Below are 19,898 nucleotides of genomic sequence, written 5' to 3' on the forward strand. Positions count from 1 at the left end.
ACATCAGCACAATGGTGGGGCTGACGCAGGACTGGCATTGTTTCATGATCATGTACTTAGAGTCACTATGAGCCGGAACCAACTCGGATGGCCCCGTGACAACAACAGCATTTAAACCAGCCTGTAAGGGCTTTACAAGGAGCCCTGGTGGCTCAGTGGTTACGAGTTGGGCTGCTGACCTCGAGGTCACCTGTTTGAAACCACCAACCACGCTGCAGGAGAAAGAGGAAGTTTTCTACTGCTGTGAAGAGTTGTCGTCTTGGAAACCCACAGGGCCGGTTCTGCCTTATCCCATAGGGGGTGCTGTGAGTCAGTATCGGCTTGATGGCAGCGCGTTTGTTTTTATGTACTTGATGCATTTCTAACAAAAAGATTGCAAGTTTGAGTCCAACCAGCGGTACGTCTGAAGAAAGGCCTGGCGATCTAATCCTGCACAATGATGTGGCTCCCACTTCTACCCTGACACCCGTGGGAGCATCATCAGTAGGAATCTGCTCAAGGGACTCTATGGTGTTCTTTGACTGTGGTTGTTTCATTCCTTAAAACGGTTCTTCCCCTCCAGCGGTAAGAGCTGCCTGAGAAATACGACCAAAGCCCTGCTCACGGAGAAGGGAAGTCCAGCGGCATCGGGTTCTTCCTGAGCCGTAGATGCTCTTCCAAGGGTGGCCACAATTGGTGGCCGCCATCTCTCACCCAGCGAACACCCTATGGATCATTCTGGCCTCGGCCCCTAGTGCATCTTCTCCCCCTGGTAGGCGGTGAGAAGGAAACAGCTGCACAGCGTGCTGCGCCCTCCCTTGGGCCACAGTTCCCAGAAATTGACTTATCCTTCCATGTTGGCCAGAACTTGGACATGTGGCCATGCCCGTCTACAGAGGAGGCCGGGAAATGTCAGTCCTTGTTTTCCGTGGATGCATATTTCTAGTTCTGAGGGTTGAAGGGAAAGAATTTAGAGTCATTTCCAGGCTTGTCGGTGGACCACAAAAGACTCTCTACATCTAACATCCTGCTAATTGCATCAAATTGTGTGGGGATATGTCTGTTTCTTTGAATAATTATGCACTCATGCACTCATCTCTTTATTTATTCGGTCAATAAACAATTACTGGTGGGAGACACGCAGAGAATGCAATAATCTAGGTGTGAGATTATTAACAAATTACAGGTCCTGATGATAAAGCATCATCTTGCCGAGGACAGACAAGCTCCAATAATCAGTCCACTGCAGCCCAACCCACTGGGATGAGTACTGAGCTCAGGAATCAGTGGGACCTACGAAGGGCACCTGGCCCAGCGAAGTGGCTTCCTCTGAGTCCTTGAGAAATGAAGGCTGAAAGCAGTGACCTTGGCACCATGTAACGGGCCCAAGAAGAGGCGGCAGTGTGAAGACAAGCCTGGCTAACCACCGCAGTGGCTAGCCCGCTAGATGGATAGAGCAGTCAGCCAGGGAGCAGGTACTTTGTGGAGCTCGAGACTCGCTGCTGTGGATAGCTTACAGGCTAGCGGCGAGAGGACAGGTGGACAATAACCTGCTAGACCTGCAGTGGCGAAGGGGATTTCTGGAACTCGTTTTCTCCCATTCTCTAGGTTGCCTTTATACTTTTTTGGGGTAACGTCCATGATGAACAAAAGAAATTCCTTTTCATGCCGTCCTGTGTTTAGGCTGGGTTCTCTAGAGAAGCAAAACCAGTGTGTGTTGGAGTGAAGTTTTTCCTCTGGCTCTTCTACCCAACTTTCTGTCTCGCCCATCGAATGACCCTGTGGGGCTCTGCAAATACAGCATGTGCAACACTCAGAGAGAGGATGGGCCTGTTTTCGTTACCGCACCCCAGCTAAAGGAATGAGCCCTCTTTGAGGCAGCAGGAGAAAGGAGAGACCCCCGGAGGACCTTGGAAGGCATGTTCAAGATCTCTGTCTGAAGTAGCAGAGGCTGCTGAGACTAGACAGACGGTGGCAGGGAGACTCAGAGGAGCTATGCTGAGATTATGGGGTGCATTCTCCTTGTCTGGTCTGAGATTATGGAACTGTGGGACAGCGTGGCTGGTGAGCTGGGCTTCTGACTCATGGAACCAAAAACCAAGGGGCCACATGGCTGAGACACCGAGAACTGGAGAGAAACTTGGTTACTGGCAGAGAAGGCCAATGACTCTCTCCTTAGTGTTTGCTGATTTTGACTTGTGCTAACTTACTTACTTCCCTAACAACCACCCTGACCCATGAGTATTGTCTGTGTGTGCTTGGGGACCATTGCAACGGATTACCAAACCCAGCAGAGAGGTAGAGTGGCGTGGGAGGAACCGTTGGTATCAGAGTAGGTAAAGGAATATGGAGCATGGAGACAGGTCTGACCCCCTGCCTTGTGGCATGAGGGAAGCCAGAGGAGGTCAGACACGTCCCCCTCCATTGCCGCTTATCGTAGAGTGATACACATGTTTCAAGAAAGTGGCTCACACAGTTGTAGCAGCGGATAGTTCAGTCTGGCTCAAGTCTGGGAGTCAGACGTCAAACTGGATGCTCTTCCTGACTCGAGTAGATGAACCAGGAAGCAGGACCCAGAAGACCATGACTGGTGGGAGCAAATGAATCCAAGGTCAGCAGGGAAGATGGCAGGTACTGATGGCTCCTAGCATTGGCAGGCAGTAGGGCCGGCCATTGGTTCAAGTCCAGAGAACCAGAGGTTGATGAGCCAGGTGCAAGATCCAGGACAGCAGGAGTAACGAGCTCTCCACAGCATCTACCTGTGTGTGAAGTAGGCCTCACCCCCAAGGACACATTGGGACGGTGAGCTGAGTAAATAGATGCTCTGTACCCTCTTCTTCCCACCATGCTTGGCTGCTCACAGTAGATCAAATCATGTTTATTTAATTATATTAGATCACATCCTGGGGAGGTCTCAATGACCAAACCACTGAGAATCTTGGTCCAGTCAAATTGACACAAAACCTAACGATCAATGGTCCAATTTTTTCTATTTTTGTCTTTTGCTACTTGTGCTTTTTTAACCATGTCCCCCACACGTTCTTCTAAGATTTATTTTTTTAGTAAATCATTTTGTTGGCTGTTCTTACAGATCTTCTAACAATCCGTACATCTGTTGTATAATCAAGCACCTTTGTACATTTGTTGCCATCATCATTCTCAAAACATTTCCTTTCTACCTGAGCCCTTGGGATCAGCTCCTCTTTATTCCCTCCCTCCCCGTTCTCCTTTATTATTATTTTCATATTTTACACTGCCCGCTGTCTCTCTTCACCCACCTTCCTGCTCTTCATCCCCCTTGGGGAGATGGGTTATGCATCAATCACTGCGATTGGCTCCCCCTTTCTCTCCCTTCAACCCCCCCACCTTCCCCCTACCCCCATTGGTATCACTATTCCCATTATTGTTCCTGAGAGATGTATCTATCCTGGATTCCATGTGTTGAGAGCTCTTATCTATACCAGCTAAGGTTTAACTTTTAAAGTCAAAGGAAACTTTATAAAACAAAACCATCCCAAAACAAAGCTATTGTTTCTCAACATATCCCCCAGCTAAGTCTACACCCTTTCTGAAGGAGAGGTGTCACCATCTCTTTAGCCTCTCCCTGAAGAATCTAGTGATCTCAGTCTTCACATTGAGATCCCTGATCCATTTTGAGTCGGTGTTATGTGTGGTGCACCAGGAAGAAGACAGTCAGGAGAATGGGCTAGAACAGTGGTTCTCAACCTTCCTCATGCCGTGACCCTTTTGTATAGTTCCTCATATTGTGGTGAGCCCCAGCCATAAAATTACTTTCCTTGCTACTTCATAACTGTAATTTTGCTACTGTTATGAATCAGGCAACCCCTCTGAAAGGGTCATTCAACCCCCAAAGGGGTTGCGACCCACAGGTTGAGAACTGCTGAGCTAGGGGGTGATGGAGGAGGGAGGCAGGGACGCTTTCAATGTGGTGACAACAGAGTCGTTCTGAAGACGGGCAGGAGTGGGCCATGCACAGGGCTGGGGAGGAGACTGCCAGGAATACAGGGTTCAAGGAGGGGGTGGGGAGGCATGCGCTTGGAAGGTGGATGGGGTGAGGGAGATCATTAAAGGTTATCATGTTAACTGCAGGCAGGAAGTGAGACTGCGTACCTGATCTAGTAAGCAGGGAATTGTGTGATGCTTTGGGAAACATCACATGTGATCGGATCAAGGACATTGAGGGAGCAAGGCCCGGTTCCGGGAGAAGGAATAAAGCCAGCCACCACGGATCTCCAAACGTTAGAAGCCACACTTAGAAGGGGAGAAAGACGAGGCTCTCTGGTCCCCCAAAGAGTTAGTCTCAGAAACCACAGGCTCAGTTCTCTCCTGTCCTATGGACTCATTGTGAACCAGCATTGACTCGATGGCAGTGAGTTTGAGTTTGAGTTTGGGCTCGCAGGACATGGGAGGTGACCGGCTGTGGGGTATTGCTGGGACGCTTGCTTTGCTAGCTTCTGCGGTTGGGTGCGTGGTGCCCCTTTAACTCAGGCAGGACACGCAGGAAGCCAGCTGGGGAAAAGAGCCAGAGAGGACAAAATGATTTCCGTTTTGACCTTGACCTTGTTATTCATGTCAGTCACCATTTAGAACACCTACTTCATACACCAGGCACTGTTGCAGGCGCTAAGATACAGTAGTGGAAGACAGTGCCTTGTTCCCTTGGAGCTGATGCCTAGCGGAGGAATGTACTGAACAAGCATGCCACTCACAACCAGGTGGTGTCATGAGGGTTGTCACTGGACCTTCCTGGTTTCAAGGGGCCTCAGGTGGGGCCCTCTGGTGGGCAGATTTACAGGCCAATGGCACTAGAGAAGATGCCAACCGACATGGAGGCTCCAGGGGACTGTGGCCAGTGGCCAGTGTTCCCAGTTGGCTGTGATCCTGGCACGTAGAAGAGGACACCGGCAGGAGTCGTGTTCCGGGACGGCATTTGCCTGGCAATGCTACAACTCTCGGATCTCAGAGAAGCCCAGCCGCTGGACAGCCTGTCTTAGATGGCTGTGGGTGTGAGGAGTTGGTATGGAAACCAGGGCTGCACAAGGGTGCAGGAGTACCCGTCGCCCCATGAGTCAGCAGGCTTCCTGGAGTGCCATACGAATCCATTTCGATTAGAATTCTTGGGTGCCATTCAGGCCTCGCTGATCGGGATTCGGGTCTGTGAGTGCTGAGGGATGGGAGACCCAATGAGTTCATCTTCCTCCCTCGCTGTCCCTCCGAGAGGAGCAAGCAGAAGACAGCGCTTCACACTGCCAGGTGTGAGGCATCTCCCGACCGTATCCACTCCCCAGTCACGTGCTTGTGCTGACATGCCCAAGGAGTAGCCTCCAGGTGTGTTAGTCTGGGTAAACTAGGGAAACAAATCCACAGAAACTCATATGTATAAGAGAGAGTTTTATATAAATGGCGTGTGTACATTAAGAAAGCATCCCAACCCAGTGCTGTCCAAGCCCATAAGTCCAACATTAGTCCGTCTGTTTGACACCGAACTACAGAGTCCTCCTCAGTCTCACAAAACACATGCAGTGATGCCGACTGCAGTAGGAAGGTCGAATCAGTGAATGTGTAAGCATCTCAGCGCTGGCAGGGGTCTCTACACGGCTGCTCCAGCACCCAGGGCTGCATCGGGATATGTTCATGTGGCTTCTCCTCAGGGATGTCTTGCAGGAAGTGAGCCTTGCCAGCTGAAGCAGGGAACTGGCTAAGGCAGCTGCACCCTGGTCTGACCATCACAAAGCAAGAGACCCGAGAACTCAAAAAGCGAGGCTCACCTGGCCATTTACCTCTTCACCCTTCAGTTAATCCCACATGTGCTTATTGGCCAGGTTGGCCCAGTAAACCTTAACTATCTCACCAGGGGTTAGCCACTGGTTCCTCACACTTCACTGAGGATTCGGGGAAACACTCATACCTTGACAACAGGTGGGGCAGTTGCCATGAATCGGCTGCCATGAGCTTTCGTCCTTTCTCATTTTTGGTTGCAACACCTATGGGACGCTCAGTTTGGGGGAAGTGCCCTCTCCACTCTTGGCTCCGATGCCCTCCTGAGTGAGCGCTACCATGGCTGGGCGCCGGGCATACTTCCATGGCAGCACCTGGACTCCTTCCAGGCCCTCTGCATCTGTGCCTCTGGGTTCCAGGCACCTTCCCTCCGCCTCCTCACGCTGCTTCCTCTGCTCCCCACAGGCGGAACCCGCTGCACTTCCACCTCATCGCCGACACCATCGCCGAGCAGATCCTGGCCACGCTCTTCCAGACGTGGATGGTGCCTGCCGTGCGCGTGGACTTCTACCACGCCGAGGAGCTCAAGGTACGGGCACAGGGCGGGCGCCTCCCTGCAAATTCCTTTCACCCTCCGTCATTTAGGAGCCCGTGGCCACATCAGAGCTCTGGGTCCCAACTGAACCCCCCCAACCCCCCGTGGAGGGAGGTGGTTTGCCAGCTGAATCTGCCAGTGTTACTGGATGGTGTCCACAGCGCCTCCATCGGCACAGAATCCGTGGTGGACTGAGTGGCCCTAGGCCCCAAGGTTACACACAGAGGCTGGGAGCATTTGGCCTGGTTCATAGGAGAACTAGAACTTGTATACCTATGGTCTAGAGAACTCTGCCACCCAGGGAGGGAAATGCTGAACGCAGAGGTGGGCATGCCTGGTTTCCACTCGCAATCCCTGGGTGACAAATGCATGCCACGTACACAGCTCTTATGTGTCCGTTAGTGTTAGGTACAAGTGCCCACCCTTTGAAGCCATGGCACCAGCTTCCTACCCCAAACACATTCTTCATTGAAATCACCTTCTGGTGCTGCATGAGCAGCATGTGACAAATCATTGAGGCCCCAACAACCACCAGCCCTGCCCCACTGCCACCACCGCACAGTAATGCTGTAGGACAGAGTAGAACTGCCCCAGTGGGTTTCCGAGGCTGCAAATCTTGATGGGAGCAGGCAGCCTCATTTTGCTTCCGCACTGTCGCTGCGAGGTTTAAACTGCCAACCTTGTGGTGAGCGGTTCCATGGCCGAACCCCCTGCGGCAACAAGACCCTAGAATAAACAAAACCCATGTGCACCTGTTCATCCTTACTTTCAAACTCTGCTTCAAGACACACTTCAGAGCAGCTCTGGTTGGGAACCCATTGTCACGGTCTGATCAAGAAACAACAAAAGCAAATCGCCTATCTTTTGTGCTCCTTGATTTTGTTTTGTCTTGTTTCTTCATCTGCATAAAGATTTTCTCAGACTTAGAGAGGGGGGCAGCCCAGGGTGGGGGTGGAGGGAGGACCCTGGGTGGCATAGTTACATACTCAACTACTACCAGAGAGGGTGATGGTTAGAAGGGATCCCTGGGACCCTGGAAGAAAGGCCTTGGTCATCTGCTTCTGAAAGAAGGGCCCCAGCCTTGCAAGTCTATGTAGTAGTTCCACTCTGCCATTGTGAGGTCACCCTGTGTGCAAGCTCTCTTGGTGGAAATTAGCCCTGGGTAGGAAAAAGGCCCAAAGGAGAGACTATGCCAAACCCAAACTCACTGCCACTCATAGACTTGCCAGCTCATAGCGACCCTTCAGGTCAGGGTCGACCTGCCTCTGAGTCTGTAACTCTTTGCGGGAGAAGAAAGCCGCCTCTTTCTTCCATGCAGTGACTGACTGGCGACCTGGAAGTTAGCGGCCCCATGCAGTCACTACACCACCGGGGCTCTTAGACAATAAATAGACCAGGGGCTTCCACACGTTTGTGGGGAAATTGGATTCGAAGATGATGGACTAATCACACCACCGACATTTGGAATTCCCCTCATCTGTGAATGAGCTTGTCAAAGACAGAACCAAGCGAACCCACTGCCCTTGAGTGGATGCTGACTCACAGCAGCCCTGCAGGACGGGGAGGACTGTCCTGTGAGCGTCCCAGACTGTAGCTGCACAGGGGCGGAGAAAGCCCCGTCTGTCTCCCAACGAGCGGCTGGTGGCTTCTAGCTGCTGACTTGGGGATGGCAACCTGATGCTTAATCACAGTGCCACCAGGGCTTCTTCATCCGCAATAATGTTAGCAGAATAGTAAAGTTCTTATTGATCCGGAGGCTTGCAACTAACTGAGGCCCATTTGCTCCCCATCACTCCCTTGCTTAGAACCCTTCCAGTGTGGCTTGGCTTGCCTCCAAGCTGAGATGTTACAGGCCGACTGCGGGAAGTCCGCTTCCTCCAGTCATTTCCCCCAATCTACTCCACCACTTAGCTCCAAGAGGCCACCTGGGTTTCCCTCTGCCCTTTCTCCTACCTTTCAGCCATTGCTTATGCTGTTTTCTTTATGTGATGCATCCTGCTCACCTGTATCTTCTTGGCTTGGCCTTCCTCCTTGCTGCATGGCCAGCTCACCTGAAACCGGAGTGGGGACTTCTTCAGGTAGAAGGGAGGCCTTTTCTGGTCCTGTGTCTGTCTCCAGTGCTCTACATGGGAAACTGCTTCAACGAGTCTTCTTAAGGTCTCTTGTCTGGGTTTCTGACACGTGGTAGGTACTCTGTCAGTGTTGTGAATGCAACAGATTCCTATTCAGAGAGGCGCTTCCAATCCTGTAGGCCAGGAGTTCTCAGCCTGTGGGTCGCCACCCCTTTGGAGGTCGAATGACCCTTTCACAGGAGTCGCCCAATTCCTGACAGTAGCAAAATGACAGTAACAAAGTAGCAATGAAAATAATTTTACGGTTGGGGTGGGGGTGGGGCGCCACCACATGAGGACCTGTGTTAAAGGGTCTCGGCATTAGGAAGGTGGAGAACCACTGCTGTAGGCGTACCATGACACATGGCCTTGAGCCACCTTGGGAAAGGAGGAAGCACCCAGGCATGAGACCCACCCCAGCCGAGCACTTGCTCCCAACTCCACAGAGCCATTCCCTGTTCATTCCAGAACCTTCTCACCGCCACAGATCATGGAGAAGCCAGCCTGTGTTTGAGGGCTTATTTTCCCATACTTCAGCCTCTGGAGCTGACGGAGGTATTCCGACTGTAGCATGTGGGGATTGTCGTGGTAATTTGTGTGCCATTCCAATCTATTCGGAGCAAAAATTGATTAACACTCTTAAAGAGGGAAAAACAAAATTTAGCAAATTGCTGCGCTAATTAAGGTAAAAGCCAGCCACTCTGTCTCCCAGGGTCTCCGCATAGACACCGTGGGGAAAAAACCACGGGAGGCGGCGCTGCATCTGTGCAGAAGGCTGTGCCTGCCTCCTTGTTCACCGTCCTCCTTCCCTCTGGCAAGCCTGCACATGCTTTCCGGGTTTGAACACTCTACCTTGCAGTGAACAGGACCCAGAGAGAGAAGTCCATCAGCATCAACAAGTTCACTGCCATGGAGTCCACGCCGACTCAGAGTGACCCTGCAGGACAGGGGAGAACTCCTGTGAGTTTCTGAGACTGTAACTCTTTACGGGAATAGAAAGCCTCTTCTTTCTCCCATGAACCAGCAGGTGGTTTCGAACTGCTGACCTTGCAGCTAGCAGTCCAACACATAACCACTATGCCACCAGGGCTTGCATTGAGAAATAAGTCACCGGTTGAAAAATTTTGAGTTCAAGTTGCGGTCGACACTGAAGGACTCTGGGACTCTCATTCTGAGGCTTGGCTGGGTGTGGGCCGTGCCTGCTCCTCACAGATGAGATGTAGGCCCAGCCGCATCTGCCACGCACAAGGTTCTTGAACTAGGTTGTGCTCCACTTCCACCACCACTCACGGTGATGAGGCCCACAAGAGATGGTTGGTCTAAATGAGAGTTGATAAAAAGGTAGAACAATTTTTTTTAACTAAACAAAGGCCAGGCTTACTGGTCTGAAAGACTAACTCCAGAGACCAGTGCCCTGAGCCAACTTGAAACACAAAATACTCCCTGAAACCCCCTCTCAGCCAAATAAGAGGTACGCCTAAGAAAGAGACCACAGTACCATGAAGGAGACACGTGCCCCCGACAGCCGGCATGTCCTCAGGACCAAAAGCGCAGCCTTTGTGCAAACCCAAAGGGGAGAAGTCTGAGGAGCGCAGGAAACCAGATGGACGGAACCAGGGAGGACATGGGGAGAGGGCTGCTACTCAAGCCAGTCAGGGAACAGTCTGCGAATGACTCTGTGGTTAGACGGCTCATTTGTATGTACATGTTCACCTTAAGCACAGGACATTCGAGCAAAAGATGAATGGAGCCCAGCATTCATGACGGAGTCACCATAAGGCTCCTACTTCCTCCTGTCCTCGTGTCCTACCACTGTGACCTTGCTCACCGGTTCTTCCAACGTGCTGGGCCCCCACCACCCCTGAGCATCTTTCCATGAGGGCTTTCTCCGACCTAATGCATCCCCCCCTCTCCACCTCGCTACTTAATCATAAGGTTCTGCTTAAACTCTGCTCAGGGAAAGCCCCCCACTGCCTTCAGCCTCTCACGTGGCCCCCTTTGTTACATGCTCGAATCGAATGATGGACATCGCTGCAGTAAACTCCTGTGCACAGTGATGCTGCAGGCCTTTGTGTGATGAGCCTCCGCCACGCTGTAAGCTCTTCGAGGGTAAGGAGATGTCTGGTGATCCTCCGCGAAGCCTGGCCAATGGAAATGTTTGCTGAATGATGCACAGCGAGCCCTAAGATCAGGATGAAGGGGCTTCCGATGCATGGGGAAGATGGAGCAAGAAGGCAGAGAAGACCCTTGGTAATTTAGAGAAAAGGCGTCTTCATCATAGTTAAGAGCCAACACCCCAGGTTTTTGTCTGCACGTGGTCCTACAATGGCTTGCATGAAGAAGGTTTAAAAAGCCCGTGGAAAAGTGGAATTAAAAGATAAGAAAAACTTCCATGGATTTTTTTTGAAGCTGCATGTACACGTGTTTTATGTAAAATAGAGTGCGTGCGGGGGGGGGGGGGGCTCAGATATAGGCACAGTGCCCCTGGGCGGACGTAAACTTCCCCAAACAGCTGATAGGCAAACATACTGTTTTATAACCCATAGCCACCCTTTCCTGCCCACCCAAGTGCAACAACAACAAAAGAAAAACTCGCTGCCATCGGGACAAACCTGGCTCATGGCGACTTTATAGGACAGGGTAGAACTGCCCCTGTGAGTTTCTGAGACTGTCACCCATTACAGGAGAAGAGAGCCGCCCTTTCTGATGGCAGCTTAATAAGTAACCACTGAGCCACTAGGGTTCCTCTGGCTGCACCAGCTGGGGTGCAGTCCAAGAGCAGCAGGGGAGGAAGGGTGGGTCTCTGAGAGGTGCACTGGTGAGAGGGAAGGTTAAAGAGCCCCCAGTGATGGCATGGGGGAGAAGCAGAATGGGGAGTGGTTCTGCCATGGCTTTCAGGAAGCGCCTCAGATGCCGCAGTCCCCCTAGCCGTTGGCAAGGGCATTCCTCAGAACTGCTCCTGGGGCCCCATATTCTATCCGTGGGTGCTGGAGGAAAGAGGATGAAGAATCGGAAGTTTATGAAGGGCCGGTGCGTGATGATGCACAAATCCAGCCGCTGGGTACATTTCTCCCTGTCGTGACCAGTTGGTACAGATTTGCAAACGGGACCGCTCCCCCTGCCCAGCTCTGTGGCCTGTGGAATGCTAGGTTTTCTAACTGGTATTTACGCCGCTGCCCATTCATTCAGCTGCAGCCTCCCTGAGGCTGGCTTTGTCCTCTGCACTCCTCTCCAGGTGTGCAGCCCTCCGGAGAGAGCAGGAGAGCATCTCTCTATGTTGTAGCACTGCTGTCGGCCACTTCCCTCCACCCTTCAGTGGGCTGGAGAGGCCAGGGTGTGTGCCGCTGTTTCCCTGATCTTGATAAGCTGCAGCCCGAGAGTTGAGCATTGGCCTAAGAGCTGGCAGCTCATCTGCTCCACAGCTGGTATTTATTTGCCTTCTCTCTTTCCAAATGAGAAGCTGGGAGCTCGGGGATTATACTGGGCCAGGAGCGCAGACACAGGGCAGAGCCTCTGGGAAGGAGAGAGACACCAGCTTCAGCTCTCTGGGGAGCAGTGTACCCTCTGAGGAGTCGCACTTGAACCCCAGGTTCCTCTCTGCAGTGACTTTGGATCCCCTTGGCTAGAAGCATGATTGTTTCTGGAACACTTGCCCCTGCTCCCCCGATTTATTTCTTTTTCCTTGTTTTACATGGTGCTCCCTTGAGGCCCATCCAGCAATTCTGTGGGGGAAGTCCTTGAACAGAGAGCACCCCATTGTACGGCTAAGGGCGCTGAACCTTACGGAGGCGAACTACTGCAGTACAAATCAAAGAGGCAGGATTAGAACCCAGGACTGTCCGAGTGCAGCTTTCATCCCCTCTCCCCTGTGTGTGGGTCCCACTTTGTAGCCCTTCTTGAACTGAGGTCCCATCCTTGTGTCTACACAAGGGGCCTCTAGGCTCTTCCTACAGCACAGGAGTGTGGGCCCGAGCCCCGCCTTTGTCAGGGCCCACAGGATCGGAGCTGCCTGTTGGGGATCAAAGGACAGCCACCTGACAAAGCTGCTGAGACTTGGGCCAGCTCTCTGCCTCACCTCCACGAGCGGCACTCTGAGCACCCATCGCTCTGGTATCACTTGCTGTCAGTCTCTTGCCAGTAGAACATCTCTTGCCAAGCTCAGATGAGGCCCAGTCTGCAAAGCTGCCTCTGATCTTGCCCCAGTTTGCCCAGATTCCCCCCAGCGCCACCACCAGGCTGAGGATGCTCCCGAGCTCCGCTCAGGACACAACCCGGGCAGTGACTGTTTCTTGATGCCCTTGTCAAGCTGGGGGCCCTAGCTCCTCTCTTCTCCTCCCAGACCCGATAGCGGGGGGGGGGTGCTCGTGACCAACTTCAGACACATCACGGAGGGGGACCCAGGACTCGGGCAGCAGCAAATATTGATGGTTGACTTGCTAAACCTGGCTCTACTGCTCGTCTTAATTGCCTGTGTGCAGGGCTCTGTGGGGAATGACCCAGGCTCTCTAGATCACTGCCATCTCTGCACCCGGCGGCCCCTGGGGAAGCAGTCTTCCATTGTTCCTCTCCCCGGGGAAGTTGGTCCACTGCTGCCCACCTTGTCTCGCTCCCAGGTTGGCACACTTCCTGATTGAGAGGCCTTCTCAGCTCAAAGAGGCCTAAGAGAACGTGAAACCAGAGCGCTTCCGATTGAATATGCTTTGCTTATTTGGGAAAAGAACAAGGGCAGAGACAGGTGAGCGGTTCATAATTGCCTGGGCAATTCTTGGCACAGAAGCCAGACCTCAGGACCCTTTGTTCCAGTACCACTCTCTTTCCCCACATGGGTCTGGGTCTCCTGATGGCCAGCCCGGGATATAGTTGAAAGGCCCGCGTCCAGCATTGGTTGATGTTCATGGACTGTGACCAGGCCCTTTGGTACACCTGGAGAAATACTATTAGACTTTGCCTGCACAGCGAGAAAGAAGGCCTGGTGTGTGTCTTGCATGTCATTTGTCCCGCAGCCCCTTTCTTAGGGAAAAACAAACAAAAAACAGCACAACCCACACACCACAGCTAAAAGCTTTTGTCTTCTAGCCCATCATTCTGGATGAAGTATAGCTATCTGTTTTTGCAGACCCCCCACCCTCGATCATTCCAGGACCCACCCCCCCAGGGGTTGGTATTGCCCACTTTGGGAAACCTTGCTCTAGAGATTGAGAGGTAAGATATTCAATATTAACAGGACTGAGTCATCCTATCCACTTTCATCAGGAAGATGGTCAGCCCCAGATGACCACACAGAGCTTATAGTTTATTGCTATTGGTAACCCTAGAGGCCTTTGACCGGTGAGGGTGAAAGGCCGTGACAGTGATTCCTTATCATCTGCAGCGTGGGACAGAGACATGGGTCTCCACTTCCCACGCCGAAGACTTTGATGGCATGCCAGCTGTTGCACCCCATGCGTAGCCAACACCCACCTGTCGGGTGCTTGGCTTCACTTCGTACCATGATGCTGATCAACAGCTTCCCGCAGAGCTCCCGGACTAAGATGGGCTACCAGGAAGGGTCTAGCAAATCCTTCTGGGAAGATCCTAGGGGGGAGCAGTGCTTTTTGTTTGTTTGTTTTTCCTGTGACCATCCTGAGGTAGCCCAGGACCAAGCAGTGTTTCATTTGGGGTACACGGGGGTGGCACTAGATAGTTGCTAACAGCCCTGTAAAATGCAGTATTTTGACACACGGTGCACACTTAACCCATTTCGTTTCCATGCCGCCGCCCGCATCCCCCAGTAATACAGTCTTCCATTGGTTTGAAGATGATTGTGATGAAGCTCCTGAAGTTTCCCTTTTCGGGGGCTTCGGGTCACTTTCTCCTGCCCCCCTCCAAAGGTAAACAGGTGCCTGCTGGGCTCTCATCTGAAGACACCCATTGTGGTTTGTTTCCTTTAAAGGGTTCATGGGGGTTAGCGCTCGCTCCTTCTCGACTGTGGGTGTGGCCTTGTGAAGAGGGAGGACGGGTTACTGAGCACAGTGTCCGAGTCTGGGAGAGTTTTCATCTTCTTCAATGCTCCTCTCCTTCTTCCCCACCGTCTCTGTATAGAGGAACTGGTCGTGTAGGGCCAGGGAGGCACCCCTGGCCTCTGTGGTGCCCCTCCTCCCACCCGCCAAGGAGGCTTCTCTGGGAGACAGGGTGAAATCACATGCATGGATTCATGGGTTGGAAAACAGACCTCTCTGTTTTTCAACATCTGGTCGTGGCTGCTAAATATTGGCCGTGGACAGTTGTCTACAGGCAGCAGAAACAGAATGTGCGTCAGAAAAGAGCCTTCCCGTGCTCGCTGTGGGGGGATTCCCGCTCTTACTGAGTCACCGACTGTCATGCGCCTGTTACATCAAGCAGCATTCTCCATCGCCATGCCCCTTTGCAGGATCATAGGCACTTCATGAGGAAGGAGCTTGGCGGTCCTCGCGCAGAACCTTCCTCCCCTTCTGTACTGTTCTAAACACGTGGCCATTCCCCTGTGCTTTGGAATACTTCCAGAGATGGGAGCTCATTACCCCCCAAGGTCCCCACTCCCTATTTAGAAAGTCTATTAGAATCACTCTCCTTATCCTGTCCCCAAACTTGCTTCCCCTGGTTTCTCCCATTTGCCATCCACCCTGCACATTCATAAGCCAAACAAAAGTGTGTGTGTGTGTGTGTGTGTGTGTGTGTGTCTGCTAACTTTGTCACCTTTTGCATGTGGCTGTGACACCCTGCAGGAGCAGGGTCTGTATGTCCATCTCTGTGTCATAGGCCAGGTCTGGTCAGAAGTGCTCCCCAGCAGTTGCTCCACCATTTGGAGCTGCAGAGAGTCAGTTTTCCCAGTGGTTAGACAACCCGCATACCAGGGGTACCTCCCAAAACCAGAATCTTCCCCCCCCCCCCAAGACTATGTATTTAAATTTTTTTTTACAAAACAACCTTGTCACCTTTAAAGTACTCTCCATTTCACTGAATACATGGTCAAATCTACGATTCCGTACTTAGAAACATTTTTCAAACTCATCGGTTTGGATGGCTGACAGTACCTGCCTCGTTTTTTTTCCCCTTCATCTTTTCTATGTCATCAAAGTCAAATCGCTGCCCTTTCCTGTCCCTCTTCATTCAAGGAAACAAAGAGTAGTCTCATGTAGTGAGGTCAGGTGAGTAATGTACATGGAGCAAGAGAGGCATGCTGGTTTTTGCCCAAAACTGGTGCACCGAGATGTCTGCATGGGTAGGTACATTGTTGTGGTGGCAAAACCAGTCCCTCATCTGCCACAAATCAGGTCTTTTTAGTCACACACTGTTACACAATCTTTTCAGAACTTCTAAATAGAAAGCTTAATTAACAGTCTGACCTGGTAGAACAAACTCTAAATACACTGCCCCCTTCACATCAAGAAAATGAGTGAGCATCAGCATGATCTTTGATTTCACTTCAAGCTTTTCTGGGGTGAGGCATCTTCCACTGGCTTGACTGATGTTTGCTTTTGCTTTGGAGGTCATAAGAATAGCACCATGTCTTGTCACCAGTAATGACCTTGTAAAAAATGTCTGGGTCACTTCAGAGCTGTTCTTTCAAAGCACAGCATGCTTCTACTTGATGCTCTTACCTGTTCAGGCAGAACCCGAGGCACACATTCCAAAGAACCCTTCTCATTCCCAAATCGTCTGTTAACATTTGCTGAACCAAACTCCAAGACGGTCCAGATGACTTCCCCATCTAATTTTGTACACATTTTGATCCGGTCAGGAAGTTGAGGTTTGTCATCAAGTGACATTTCACCTCTTTTGGAACAAGAAAAGCACTCATTCACTTGAGTTTTTCCCATGGTGCTGACCTTGTGAGTTGTGTTCAACATCGCAACAGTCTCTGCGGTAATTTTTCCTGAGCAAGAAACAAGGTTTTGCAGCCATAAGCTCTTCGCTTAAACTAGCCATCACAAAAAACAAAGTTCACACAAAACTGCTTTTATGAAAAAATTCACTGTGATCAATGAGAACCTTCCCAGGTGACACCACTGGGTGCACTAATGCAGAGTGAGTTTCTCGATGCTGGCCTAGTGGAGGAAATGCCTGCTATAAAAGCTTCTCCCAGCGGAGCTATTTTTCCTTTTGGGGGTGGGGGGCACCCCTGCATATACTAACTGAGCCCTCCCTTCTCAGTGATCATTGCCCCTTCCCCTGAGTGGCAGTGGTTGCAGCCTCGTTGGCACTCAACGTTGCCTTCTGCCGTGCCGTGTAAGCAGCGTTTCCGGCGTCTGTCTCTATCCTCCTTGCCTACCTTGAGTGAGCATCCATGTAGCTTCTGTCCCAGATCCCTTGATTCTCTTTGGTCCTTCAAGGTCCCACGGTTGTCTCCCACCTCCACGCAAGGCTGTATCAGAAAGTATCACTGTTCAGACTCCAGTGGATGCTCCCACAGGTTTATTTCACAGAAAACATGTTTTCGCTTCTCTCTGTGGTCTGTGCATGGCTGCAAACAAGTTCTCTCGGTCATATGCTTGTCTTAGTCTCGCTAGGGGGCCTTTCAAAATTACAAAAAGACGTTCAATGCAAGCAAACAGCGGCTTCCAAGGGCAAGTTTGATTCAAGGCAGAGAGTTCAGCTCAAAAGAGTATGGAGACTGTTTGGGGGAGGATCCCAATGGTGTCATCTTGATATATTTTCTGGAAGGACAGAGATGACCACGGGGTCTTTTGACGAAAAAGTTGCAAGGACATTGAAAAGTGCATGGATGAGGGGAGGAAACCAGGGAAGTTACATCAAGGAATTCCTTTGTCAGGACAACAGTGCACGGTACGCCTGCTCATTCTCTGAAAGTCAACAGGCCTAACCTGTGCGGACTTCATGGGAAAATCTTACTCCGTCTTCTCTACAGCCCTGATCTTGTCACTTCGAACTTCTTGAGCTCCCCAGATTCAAAGAACATTTGACAGGAACATGATTGGAGATCCGAGAGGGTTCTGGAGCTGCTGTTTTGGTGCGGGGTAAAAGGAGGAATGCAGAATTCTTTAGGGAAAGGGTTAATCAACTTCACTGCTAGCGAGTTGATTCTGACTCTTAGAGACACTGTAGGAACTGGCCCAGTGGGTTTCTGGGTCACCAACTCTTTTGGGGGGAAGAAAGCTTCCTCTTGGTTCCCCAAGGAAGGGTTGATGTTGTTAGGGGGCGTCAAGTTGGTTCCAACCCATAGCGACCCTGTACACCAGACAAAGTCTCCCCATGCTTGCCACCACAGGACACTCTGGCCTTAGAACAAGACAGGAGATGGAGATATCTGATGGAGAGATGGAAACACCACCTTCAGAAGTGGATAGACCTAGATGGCGGGTATGTCAAGATGCGATACAATGTAACCCCTCCTCTCCCCAATTCACAGTGCAAAGTTTATTTAAAAAGGAAACAGTAGCTTTATTTTTTGAAGTTTTTGTGTAGCAATGCTTGTTTGACTTACCATTTTCTATGCACACCTTTGTATCCATGAGGCTATAACTCAATAAAGCAACGGGTATCTCTTGACTAACTTTTTACCTGTCTTGAACATCGATTGCTTCTCAGTCTGGCTTCCTGTGGTTTTTCTTGTTCCACATTCTTTCTCCTTGAAAAAGAAGAACGTTCTGCCGTGTGATTTATTGTATCCTATTTGTATAAGAGCTCCATGTAATAGCAAGGACACAGGGTTTCTTCATTTTATTGATAACAGATTTTCCCAGGTGATTCTGGGAATTGAAAGCAGAATGAGTACTGCCATGGGTCCTTCTGGCCTTAGGTCTTCTCGTAGACCAAAAGGCTTAATTAAAAGCTTGGGGTGAGAACAGCTGGCATGATTCCAGAGTGTGTGCTGATCGTGGTGGATATGAGGTGCTAATCTCCATGTGGCTGTTTGGAACCACCCAGCTGGTGCTGATCCATAGCAACCTCGGGTACCAGAGAATAAAGTACCAGGCAGTCCCGCACCATCTTCACGCTATTACTAGGTTTGAACCCATGATTTCAGGCACCGATAAAGAGCTCCCTCTTTTGTGCTGACCCTCCACTGTCAAACATGATGTGCTATTTCAGGGATGGGTCCCTCTTGATAACATGTCAAAATATGTGAGACAGAGACTCCCCATCCTCACTCTCTCCCTCCCCCTCCCCAATCACTTAATTGGGGGCTCATACACCTCTTATCACAATCCATACATCCATCCGTGGTATCAAGCACATTTGTACATCTGTTGCCATAATCATCTTCCAAACATTTTCTTTCTACTTGAGTCCTTGCTATCAGCTCCTCATTTTCCCCCTTCTCTCCCACCCTCCCTCCGTCACAAACCCTTGATAATGTATAAATTATTATTTTTTCCTGTCTTACATTGACCGATGGTTCCCTTCGCCCAGTTTTCTGTTGTCTATCCCCCAGGGAGAGGGTATACACAGATCCTTGTGATTGGTTCCCTACATTCCCCTTCCCCTCCTGGTTTCACTACTCTCATTACTGTTCCAGAGGGGCTTATTGGTCCTGGATTCCCTGTGTTTGCAGCACTTGTCTGTACCTGTGTACATGTTCTGGTCTAGCCAGACCCCAATCCTCACTCTTTTTTTTTTTTAATTTTAACAATTTATTGGGGCTCATACAATTCTTTTCACAGTTCATATATATACATACATCAATTGTATAAAGCACATCTGTACAGTCTTTGCCCTAATCATTTTTTTCTCTTTTCTTCTTTTACATTTTATTAGGGACTCATACAACTCTTACCACAATCCATACATATACATACATCAATTGTATAAAGCACATCCATACATTCCCTGCCCCAATCATTCTCAAGGCATTTGCTCTCCACTTAAGCCCCTTGCATCAGGTCCTCTTTTTTTTCCCCTCCTCTCTCCCCATTCCCCCCTCCCTCATATGCCCTTGGTAATTTATACATCGTTGTTTTGTCATATCTTGCCCTATCCGGAGTCTCCCTTCCCCCCTTCTCTGCTGTCCCTCTCCCAGGGAAGAGGACACATGTGGATCCTTGTAATCAGTTCCCCCTTTCCAACCCACTCACCCTCCACTCTCCCAGCATCGTCCCTCACACCCTTGGTCCTGAAGGTATCATCCACCCTGGATTCCCTGTACCTCCAACCCTCATATGCACCAGTGTACAGCCTCTGTCCTATCCAGCCCTGCAAGGTAGAATTCGGATCATGGTAGTTGGGGGGAGGAAGCATCCAGGATCCGGGGGAAAGCTGTGTTCTTCATCGATACTACCTCACACCCTAATTAACCCATCTCCTCTCCTAAACCCCTCTATGAGGGGATCTCCATTGGTCGACACTTGGGCCTTGGGTCTCCACTCTGCACTTCCCCCTTCATTTAATATGATATATATATATATACATATATATACATACATATATACATATACACATATATACACATACATACACACACTTACATCTTTTTTTTTTTTTTGCATGATGCCTTA

The 19,898-nt window shown here is 50.6% G+C and overlaps 1 protein-coding gene across 2 annotated transcripts in view; it reads left to right on the plus strand.

The window, feature by feature from the left end:
- LARGE1 (LARGE xylosyl- and glucuronyltransferase 1) overlaps nucleotides 1-19,898 on the plus strand; it is a 646,479-nt gene that overhangs the window by 306,050 nt on the left and 320,531 nt on the right. For both annotated transcript variants that reach the window (XM_075551019.1, XM_075551018.1), the window contains one exon: nucleotides 6,184-6,307. In XM_075551019.1, coding sequence (XP_075407134.1) covers nucleotides 6,184-6,307 — 124 coding nt within the window. The remainder of the gene's footprint in view (nucleotides 1-6,183; nucleotides 6,308-19,898) is intronic.

This window comes from Tenrec ecaudatus, chromosome 6, assembly GCF_050624435.1.
Source record: "Tenrec ecaudatus isolate mTenEca1 chromosome 6, mTenEca1.hap1, whole genome shotgun sequence".
In the NCBI taxonomy this organism is placed as follows: domain Eukaryota; kingdom Metazoa; phylum Chordata; class Mammalia; order Afrosoricida; family Tenrecidae; genus Tenrec; species Tenrec ecaudatus.